Source organism: Colletotrichum fioriniae (genome assembly GCF_027942845.1).
Source record: "Colletotrichum fioriniae strain IMI 355084 chromosome Unknown scaffold_13, whole genome shotgun sequence".
Taxonomy (NCBI): Eukaryota; Fungi; Ascomycota; class Sordariomycetes; order Glomerellales; family Glomerellaceae; genus Colletotrichum; species Colletotrichum fioriniae.
In genome coordinates this window covers 1068529-1079337 of record NW_027076849.1, presented here as the reverse complement: position 1 = coordinate 1079337, position 10809 = coordinate 1068529, and the positions used below count along the sequence as shown (strand labels likewise).

Here is a 10809-nt window from a genome sequence, read left to right as displayed (position 1 = left end):
GCGCAGAAGCACGATGTGGTTGGTTCTGTCGACCTTTTCAAATCTCGCTACGACGCGAATAAGTGTGATGGCAACGCGCAGACTTTCAATAAGCGCTGCGTATATCCGTAGACGTGTATACGTGACCCAAACTGACTCTCGTAGTCGAATACACACAACAAAAAGCCGCTCAAGATTTATATTGCAATTGACACATTATGCGGCGCATGTCTTGCTTGTCAATCCCATTATCCCCCAAAATTTGCCTCATTCGCCAAGGCGGAACAAAGGCAACCCCTCCTTTTCTTATAGCGGATCGTGGGCCCGCAGCCTCCGAAAGCCCACCTCGCGTTTGTTCCAGTCTGAGACGCGTTTCCTCGTTGAACCCGCTCTTGGAAGGGAAATGAGATCCAACAGAAGGAAAATGCGCTGGATCCCTATTCCCCATCTGCTGTTGTTAATAAGATTTTGAAATCCTGATTCACCTTTTCATGAAGTCGATCCGAACGACATTGGCAAAACTCCACGTCTAGTGGCAAACGAATTTCTTGCTGCTTTCGCCCGTAGGCTCACCCATCATGCGTCTTTCCAATTTCCCGTCCTGCCTACGGCTCCTGCGGGGACTTTTGTCATTCTCACCGGGGGAGAAAGGAAACAAGCAGCGAACCGCGGTCGTAGAGGATATTGAGATTGCGGCGCGGGCACAATTCTGAAAGTCATGACATGGGCAACGGCCGGATCGGTGCAAGTGCATCACGGTGAGAGTCAGACTGAATCGTTTGCTTTGTTGAATTGGGTTGACGCCACGCGCGCCACGCCGCAAAGGAGCTGGCGAGAAGTCGGCCGCCATGAATTGGGAAGTTGGCTCGACTGGAAGCAGGAACACATCCAAAATTACCTGAAGGATCGCGGGATGGCGCTTGACGGTTGAAATTGGGTAGGATTCAGGAACCGTTCAAGAACCATTCAGGAACCGGGACTGGTCGTGGGAAAAAGGAGTTCCTGGTACAGCACCGCACACGCCCAATCGAAGCCCCTGCCGACTTCTGGGCGCCCAATAGACTGGGAACAGGTGAACTTGTGAAGCAGTCAGCCGTCCGGTTTGGGCCAGCAGTTCCCCCTTTTTCACTCAAAACACCAACAGACAAACCACACCAGAAAGTGGTGAACCAAGCAGCCACCAGAGGCCGAGCAGCAAAGCCGGGCTAAACTGTGCCGCAAACTGCTTAAATGCTCTCGCTTAGGTTGACGCTACGTGAGGCCACTCTAACCGCTCCAAGAAGTACCATCCGTGCCACGGTCCTGTCTTGAGTGACATGCCCGCCATCGTGAACCGCCCACCTGGCACCGACAGCCCCCTTGCGAGTAAGAATCTCTGACTCTCTCTCTATGTAGGCGGCCTGCCAACGCCGAGGCGCGCCGTGGACGATAATACGAACTTGCCTTTTGTCTTGGGCCCTTGGCTCCGCGTCGTTCGATGGAGATTTCACGGCCGAGAGGATCCGGGGTCGACTCCACCCCTTTTGCGGCGCGGACGCAGCTGATGCCTATGGGCAATTTCCCGAATCCTCGACCTCCCAAAGAGCACATAATGGCCGCGATGCCCCCCCTAAACTCGCACCGGACTCTCAGGTTTTCCCTCTTGCTCCCTCACCGATCCCAGTCACTCTTTTAATACTATCCGGATCCGAAAAATAACTCCACCAAAAATGCGTTACTTCTCCGTTGCCCTCGCCCTCGCGGCCCCTCTGGTTTCCGCCATCGAGTTCACCAGCCCCTCGGCCAACTCCACCGTCGCCAAGGGCAAGAGCTACGAGCTGTCGTGGAACACTGTCGACACGGACCCTTCGACCTTCAGCGTCTTCCTCGTCAACTTTGTCAACTGGCCTCCTTCCTACGTCCTCTTGGCCCAGGACCTCGAGACCGCCGCCGGCTCTGCCTCCATCGACGTTCCCTGCTCCACCCTCAACTCTGACGGTTACCAATTGTGAGACATTCTCTTTCTTTTGTTTGTCATTCTGTCTCTGGCTCTGACGCCGTTTTTCCTTTTTCTCTCTTGTCGAGTTGTCTTGATTCTTGACCCTTTGCGGTCTCGAATTCCCATTTCTACCCCTGAACTGTGCCCCGATTAGCCTGTTCTGGGCAGGGGTAAGAATCTGACGAGTCATGCACTGCAACGGTCATTTTAAATGAAAAGCGGAGTGAACCACTCCAAAACAGAAAGAAAGAAAACAGGGGGTCGAATAAGATTAAAGTGAAGGAGGGAGGGGAAATATGTGGCTAACCCGAAATTCAAACAATCAGCAACGCCATCAACGGCACCAACGTCTATGTGATCTACGCGCAGACGCCCAAGTTCTCCGTCTCCGGAGCCGACTGCACCGATCCCACCACGCTGCCCCCGGCTTCGCCCTCCACCTGCGCGCCGCCGAGCACCGTCACTGTCACGGTGAGCAAGACCCTTTCCAAGAACTCCACCGCGACGGCGACGGGCGGTTTCTCGGCGGCCCAGAGCAGCTTCATCACGACCACCGCCGCCGTCCCGGCCACCACTCCCGATGCCCCCGTCTTCCATGGCACTTGTCCTGACACCATTGGCTGGGCCTCAGACTACCATCACCCCGTAACTCTCACCAAGCCCCCTCACCACCCCGAGGCCACCGGCGCTCCCTACCCGACCGGCTCCTTCAGCGCCAAGCACGATGAGGAGGTGACTACCATTTACCGTACCACCTACCTTCCTTTGGAGCTGGCCCCGACTGGTGCTTGCAAGTGTTAGAGTAACCTAACCTGACAATCACACTGACAAGACTCTCCACGACTGATTAACAAACGGCCTTGATGTGAATTCGCGGTCGAAACCGGGAAACGGAAAACCGGGAGGAAAATCGGAGGTTATTGCAGCTTGCGTCGTCTCCTTTGAGGCAAAAACTTTCTTGGACGTTGGTGGTTTGGTGTAATACTTTTTGGGCAGCAGAGAAAAAAAAATGGAACTGAGGTTACGAAGTGAAGGCCGATATTCGAAATCACTTCAGAACCCTCTCTCCTTAAGCCCTCAACTCATCCCACATCAAGCCTATCGCGTCTTCCTTTTCTCTTTGTGTATGCGCTTTACTTCTTAATGTTTAAATGTCTCATGACAACCACAAAAAAAAAGATACCATCCAAATCAAGAACATTTTGGTCTCGCTGAACGTGATTCCAGACCCCATCCCATGACTGCACTTCCGGAAACTTGCGAGAAAGTTGCAAAACATAGAAACAACAGGCAACCCCGGCAACGCCAATAATAGCCCGCGCTGCCGCAGCTCCGTGACGCCAAGCCGTGCCGAGATGGTGGAGACGGTACCACTTGCGGCGCCGTCCGATGTCACTCAAAACCGATCCCACCTCATGCGCGCCAGCCATACCGTGCCGGCCTGGCCTCGTGTTTGGCGATGGTTCTAGCCACATCCTCCAACTTGACGTGCGTTTTAATAGCATCTCCCCCCTAGATCTTGCTTACTTTTTTGTCTTTCCACTACGGTTGCAGGGTTTCCTCCATACCCGGCAAGTTGGATCGGCGTACAACACGCCTAAAGTTGAAGGTTTTGAAAAAAGATCCCCCCTTCGTAGGGCCCGAGCACCTAAGGCGAGTCCCTGTTGCACTAGTAGATAGAGCTTCATGCGGTTCAAGGCAACTCTCGATACCACGTTCTACGGCCCGGGTTCACGTCCACGTCACCCTGCCAAACACGGGGACGGTAGAACTAGCTAGCCTAGTCCAAAGTAAGCATGTTCTTGTATTGCGGACACTGGGGAAACGCATTTCTGACGACATCCGATTCCATATGTCGTTCCCTTATTGTCGTTCCTCTTTTTTGGGTGATGTGTGGGACTGTAAGTGACCGGTTCCCTCTTTTTCTCTTTTCCCCGGACCGTTCATCACTTCATCTCGTCTGTCGCTTGGTTCGTGATTATTGTCGTTCTTCTTATCATTTTTTCATCTGGATAGAATTGAAGCTTGATGCTTCGTGGTTTACTCTTTTAATTCATTTCATCACATTCTTTGCTGCTGCGCAGCCCTATCTTCACACTTATCAAACTTATCTTTCTTGTCTTTCCTTGATTCGTCCTATAAAAGATGCGTTTCTCGTCCATGGTTGCCGTCGCCCTCTTGGCGCTTGGCGAGACTGGGCTCTGTGATCGCCAAGAAGGGCAGTCAAAGTTGTTCTCTGTAAGCCATCCTGTCCAAGCACTTCAGTACTACCAAGAGATCAGATCATGTCTGGGTATCCTTTGCACTTCTCTCACTGCGATCTCTAACACGGCTCTTCACCATAGGGTAGTGTCGCCGGCCGCGCCGCGGTCCTCGTGAGACAAGAAGTCGAGAAGCCCACCGTCGAAAAGAGACAAATCAGCTTCGAAAACGGAGGCATCAGCATCGGCGGCGCGGGAGGCCTTCAACTCGGCGGCAAGGGCAAAGGCAAGGGCAACGGCCAGGCCACGGCAGGTCAACCCGGCACCAATGTCGCGGGTAACCGAACCGCCAATAACAACGCTGGCCTGACCATTGGTGGCATCAACCTCGGAGGTGGCAATGTCGGGACCACTGGGGGCAAGGCCAACGGAGGAACCGGCAATAGCGCGTTGGACGCGTTCCTGAACGCGGCCAACGGCAAGAAGAAGAACAACGGCACTGCTAATGCTGGCGAGGGAGCCGCTGCGCCGGGTAAGGCTGCTGGTGGCGAGGGACAAAAGGCTGGTGCGGGTGCGGGTGCTGCTGCCGGTGGTGGAAAGCAAAAGGGCGAGGGCGGCCCTGGTGCTAACCCCGGTGAAGCTGCCAAGGCTGAGCAGGGACTCGGAGCGAACCCTGGAGAAGCCGCAAAAGCCAATGAAGCCGCGAAGGAAGCGCAACGGAAGGGTGCCGGAGCCGGGCTCGGGGAGGCCAAGCCGGCCGGTGAAGCTCCGCCTGCAAATGCTGCCGAGGGAGCCAAACCTGCTAAAGGAGCCGTACCTGCTGAGGGAGCGAAGCCTGCTGAAGGAGCGAAGCCTGCTGAAGGAGCCAAGCCTGCCGAAGGCGCTGCTGAGGGACAACCCAAGGCAGTGAAGGAATCTGAGCAGTTCAAGGACAATGCCGGCATCACTCTCGGTACTGATGGCCAAGCTCAGAACAGTAAGCACTCGATACGGCACGATGTAATTCTTGATGGCTAACAGTAGACATCAGTCGGAGGCAATCTCGGCATCACAAAGGGAAGCGACGGCAGCACATCTGTCGGTGGCAAGTCTGGTGAGACGTCTCTTTCCCGCCTTTCGTTACGACTCCTTTACTGACTATCGTCACATTAGGTATCAACATCAGCCCTGGTGGTGCTCAAAGACAAGGCAAGGGCAAGGGTAACGGCCAGCAGCAAGCAACGCCACCGCCCGCCGAGGGACAGCCGGCTGCCCAGCCTCCAGCTGCTGCTCCGGAGGCTCAGCCGGCAACGCCTGCGGCTCCGCCTGCTGCCCCCGCTGCTGAAGCGTGAGGTGTTTCTCTGCGATTATATAGCACTCTGTCACGGCACAATAAATAAGAATGAGTAGCTTACTTCAGAGGGTGGACAGTGTGATGCTTGACTTGTTGAGGATTATCTAAACAGATCAGGACGGACGTGAGGGCTGTCTCCATGTCTGTCATCGCATCGCAACAGCATTCCGTATCTCTTGTCGCACCTCTTGCAGTACAAAGAAAAAAAGGCCTTTCTGCCCACTAGCTAGAGTACCCACGTATGCCAATTCTTCTGAGCCACAACCAACAATCTGAATACCCCATCCGTAACACATCTGCGCGTGTGGCGTTGGAGTTCCTCTCTCGACGACTTTAAGTAGAAGTCGCGGAAGCTTGAGAATCGCCGATCTTACGGCATTCGCAGTCGACTGGGCAAGTGGGCGCCTCCAAGGTGCGCAAGAAAACCCTTTTCTCGGTGAGAAGTATCTCAAAGACCGCCTTCCGGATCTCGCAGCCCAAAGCGTACACCGTAGTGCCCTTCTCCTTGAAGATCTTGCAGAGAGTGCTGTAGTTTCTCTTGTGCATGGTCATCCAATCAGCCAAGTCCTCGTAGTCGGTGCGACGAAGAGGGACAATGCCGGCGTGCTTGATGGGATGAGGACGGCGTGGGCCAAAGATGGGGGTCATTGAGAAGCCCAAGTGAAGCTCCTTGAGGTTGGGGAGCACCATGGCAGCGTGGACGTGGTTGTCCAAGCCCTGGGGGAGCATGATTTTGAACTTCTGGATGCATTTCATGAACTGGAGTCCCTCGGGAGTAGGCAGGTGGAGCGCCATTCCAAGGAAGTTGGCGTAACGCTCGAGGACTTCAATATGTCCGCCCAGGAATTTGAAGGCCACGACAAAGTCGTCGATGGAGGGAAGGACCCAGGCCGTCATGAGGAATCCGACAGTCATTCCGGCCGGGCTCATGATGGATCTGGGGAGGCGGCGGTATGTCTGGTGGACGAGGGCGCGGGACTTTTGGTTCAGCTGGGAGGCCATTCGGATGCGAGAGAATCGTCGCTTCATGGCCTTGACGTGATCGAGATCGCTCATGTTCATGTCGGTAAGGACGAGCTTCGAGGCTGTGTCTTGCTTGTATGCGATGCCCCAGTTCAAGCCCGCCTCCTTCGACGCGGCATCGTTGATGAGGGCGTCGATGATGAGCAGGACGATGTCCATAGACAGAGAAGCCGGTCCGGTCTTTCCAGGAGGAGTAGGCTGGAGACCCTTTGAGAGGGAAATAGGCTTGGGAGATTGGGTCTTGTGAGCCCGCGTGCCTTGACGGCTCTGGTTGTGCTTGTTGTTGTGAGGCATGGTTCGTGTTTCGGATATGAGAGGGATGGGTTGTCGAGGAAGGTTCGCGTGGGTAATTGATGAAATCTGACAGGATATGAATTAGCTAGAGCTGAGATGAGAGAAGCCAATGGTCATCTCACCGGTGTTTTGCTGGATCTACCTTTGCAATAGGAGCTAACGGGTAATACTCCTGTAGGTGGATAGAAGGAAGACTCACTCTTTTTTCCTTAAAAAAGTGAGCAATGGAGAGGAGAAGATTCTTGGAGATAGAAGTAGCAGAAACCGCGAGAGGGTAAAGGATTGAGATCCTCCATATACCGTGGTGAGTGAAAGATCAAGTGAGACAACCTAGGGAATCAGGCAAGCCGCAGGTGAAGCTGCAGAGTACTTCACCGCCCTACCACCCGACAAGAAAGGTCCGTTTGGACACACCGACTTCAGATATCTGCTTGACCTACTTACAATAGACGCGTTCCTACTTTATGCATCAAAGTTGTGCCTTCCCGTCGCTTCTCTTTGATCCTTTGTGTCTTGTTTGTTCCTGCCTGTTTTGACCGAGACCATTGGTGCCTTCCGCTTTCTAACCACATTAGCCGTACCTTCCCATCCGATATGTTGATGCCTTCCTGAGAAGTTGTACCTGATCTACCGGTCATGTGACTGAGGTACGTAGGCAGGGAATTCGGGAAGGAAGGTGCTGCTCATAGCTCACCTGCCTTACCTACTGGGTAGGTATTTACTTTGCACAACGGCAGTGCCGCCTTGGCCCTTCAAACCACCTATTCAACCCATATCAGCTGATAAATATCTTCCTTGTCTTCTCTTCTCTCTGGAAGTCCTCGTCAATCACATCGTCAGAGAATCTTGGGTTCATGTTTGGGTGCCGGTTCTCTAACCAAATTGCCGGTAGCGGTCGAGATATCGGATATTTTGACCTTTTCCCAAGCACCGTGAGAAGAACTGAGCATACTTTTCTTCTCATACCCACGATACTGACTTCCGTGTTGATACCAGGACAAGCTTTTCGAACCGTCACAAACTAGCCACTACCTCACTACCACATCAGTGACCGGACACCATCAACATGGGCGCCGCCCACGAAGATGCCCATGCGCTCAACACTGCAGCGGCCAAGCCCAGCGCAGCGGCTACTCCCCCAAGACTTGATAAGGCTGCCACTCTGCCTTTCGAGCTTGTCCTCAACATCATGGGTCATGCCATTCTAGAAGCTGAGAGTGACGACTGTTCGGAATTAAATTGGAATGTTGCGAGAGACGACAGCCAAGCTCTTGGCGTCTCATTCATCTTCGCAGAATTCGCTCCGAGCCTTGGTTATGCCCTACAGCGTCGGTTCAATGGTATTCGCACTTTACTTCAGACCAATCGGAAGATAAGATCCATGGTCCTTGGCAAATCCTACTTTTTGTGCCCACAGGCGCAAGAATGGGACGAGTTCTCCAGCTACGTCTCCTCCAACTATGTCTTAATCAATCCGAAGAAAGATTGTCTTATGGTTGTCGACAACCGTGTGTGGGATGCTGTTGGGCATCCTCGTGCGGCACTCAAACCACTTGTCGAGCGCATAAGCAAAGTCTTTATTGGGGACGGCAGCTTCTTTACGCCAAGCAACTCCAGCAATTTCGAGATCCTCAAATCTCTCCCCAGCCTTCGTCGGGTCGACCTAGACATTGGAAAAAAAAGATGTCTGTGCCTCATGATGGGTCCAGAGGACGGACTGGTTGAATTGGAAGTCGGATCCGGTAACTGGAGAATACACTCAGGATTGTTTCCGGATCTTGCAGAATGGGCAGAACGCAACAAATCTACCTTTCCTACCATATGGCAGCCATTCAAAGAAAGAGGAGTCAGCCTCCTGGGTTGGCAAACAGGAAACGATTGGTGCTGGGATATCTGGAAGGCGAGCAAAGAGGTCTGGCTCAACACTTCTTCAGATGGCCTTTTCATGAATCTCTGCGAGGGCTCAGACTACTATTACTGTGATTGAGTCCATTGTGGGGCTGGTTGAAACCACCGAGGTTATCCAAGAATCCCTGAGAGTAGTCATTAGGTGGTTATTGGTCAGCAGTGATACTGAAAGAGCCTGCCTTGCCTACGGACGCAGACGTCGGGCTAGTTCACCGTCTTACGGTCTTAGCCTTGGACTCCGCCATAAGGATATCTCATTGATGGTCCTTGATTTTCGACTGAGTTTCTTCCTGTAATGCAAGCTCAACATGGTGTACAAATAATCCCAGTTAATTTTCCTCCAATAGAGCATGTAAGCGTCATTGCAGTTCTCGTGATTCTCAAATCATACTTGGTGCTCTGTAGAAAGCTGGGCGACTTGAGAAATTGAAACTGAAAAGGTGAAAACTAATCTAAATTCGTGGTCTGGACTGCTGTAATTACCTCCGCTGTAAGGCCCCGTGAGAACAGTAAGTTACGAGCTGGGCACTTCTGGTTACGTAACATGTAAATCACTAAACTGTCAATTGGAAACGAACTTGATCGGTGGTATGCTGAGCGCTACCGTTACTACGCGGCCCAGTCCTTCCCGCAAACGGCAATATCATCAGTGATGATTAATGTGTATGGAAATCAATAATTCTGGCATTGAATACTGATTTACTATCACTCAAACGATCTCAAACTTTTTTTTGTAAATGGTTGGTTCTGATCCATCCACGGAGTGCTGGTATGGGGATTGGGCATCCTCCCTATTTGTCTAGACCGGGTGATGGCGGCTCTTCAGCTGACCTGTTAGGCTTCTTTGAAGACGCAATATGTCATGGAGCCGTCGAATACTCATTCTAGATATATCTTTGGATGATGGATCATGCATTCTGAGATCCTGTGATAAGCCAGAATCGTCTGGTTCGACATCGAACATGGGATTACTGAGGCTACCGCCTCAACAACGAAACACCATAGTTGTCGAAGGTACTACAGTTGAAACTTTGGTAACCTGAACATGTCATCTCGTCTGGAAGCCCAATCGTTCGGTACTGTTTGTGACTGATACAGAAAACAGCGTATACTTCAGTCATTACGTATCAGCAGTCATCGAATGGACTCCGCAGCCAGCCTCCTGCTCTCGTTTCGGTCGTTTGTATACTAGGTCGTACTCGAGTCGCGCTGTTCGGGAATTGAAGTCGATGGTTTGCGTCGGGCATCGGAAAGTCGCTCTATAGCTTCTGTGTCGTTCGGTGACTACTTGAGGCTGGAAATCGATGTGCTGCCGCGCGTGTCCGGTTCCTGAGTAAATTGCACCGAGCACTGAATAACGAATGGAGAAAGTGTGCAGTCGGTTCAGCAAGTAGAATAATAAGTCGCAGTCGCAATACCAGGGGTTGCTTTTAGATAGAGGGTGATTTGGGGTCTTCAAGGATATGACGAGTGAAAGTTCGGGCTTAGGTCAAAGTTCTCGCGCCAAGTGCGCCAATCTACTGACGGGCCGGGTAATGCTGTTCCGCGATCATGACGAGAGCTTTCCAGTACGAAAGGGTCAAACCCCTACTTCGCCGTCTGGACACAGTCTTCAAAAATTCGTCTGCCGTCCATACGTGGTTCAAGGCGAATCGAATAAAACAGAGACTGAAAAAATGAACAGCTTCGACTCTACATCGGAGGATGGAAAGTTTTCTGACCACAGCAATAAAGAAAGAGGGTTATGACCTTCAAGATGATTTTTGACCAACCTCCATGTCTGATGCCCCTGAATGAGAAGGGTACATGCTCGTCATCTAAGGCGCTACACGATTCACGAAGCCTGCTGAACGGAAACGAGACCTGGCAGGACTCCAGCAAGTTGCAGCAACTATCACAGCCTTAGTAACTATCATATATGATACATCAGGCGGCCGGGATTCTTACTCATGAACAGCACATCATGAATTTGAAGACCAAGGTTTGGAAGAGATCGCGATGTTATCCTGCAGGATACAAGGACGAGGTGTTGTTGTGTTCCGTCCAATCAGATGTGTTGCGGACCTGCGGGGTGGATCCCTCCGCAGTCCCGC

At 52.3% G+C, this 10809-nt stretch overlaps 3 protein-coding genes across 3 annotated transcripts; 2 read left to right on the top strand and 1 right to left on the bottom strand.

The window, feature by feature from the left end:
* Positions 1-1688: 1688 nt before the first annotated feature.
* On the top strand, positions 1689-2758 carry N0V96_010032 (uncharacterized protein; the record flags this gene model as incomplete). The annotated part of the gene is made up of 2 exons (XM_053197408.1): positions 1689-1966; positions 2284-2758. The coding sequence occupies 2 exons, from the start codon at positions 1689-1691 to the stop codon at positions 2756-2758; spliced, it is 753 nt and encodes a 250-aa protein (XP_053045112.1).
* Positions 2759-4102: 1344 nt separating this feature from the next.
* On the top strand, positions 4103-5489 carry N0V96_010031 (uncharacterized protein; the record flags this gene model as incomplete). Its single annotated transcript, XM_053197407.1, has 4 exons — positions 4103-4195; positions 4303-5134; positions 5189-5251; positions 5311-5489. 4 exons carry the CDS (start codon positions 4103-4105, stop codon positions 5487-5489), a joined length of 1167 nt encoding a protein of 388 aa, XP_053045111.1.
* A 335-nt stretch (positions 5490-5824) lies between these two features.
* N0V96_010030 (uncharacterized protein) lies at positions 5825-6808 on the bottom strand (the record flags this gene model as incomplete). The annotated part of the gene is made up of 1 exon (XM_053197406.2): positions 5825-6808. One exon carries the CDS (start codon positions 6806-6808, stop codon positions 5825-5827), a length of 984 nt encoding a protein of 327 aa, XP_053045110.2.
* Positions 6809-10809: the final 4001 nt, after the last annotated feature.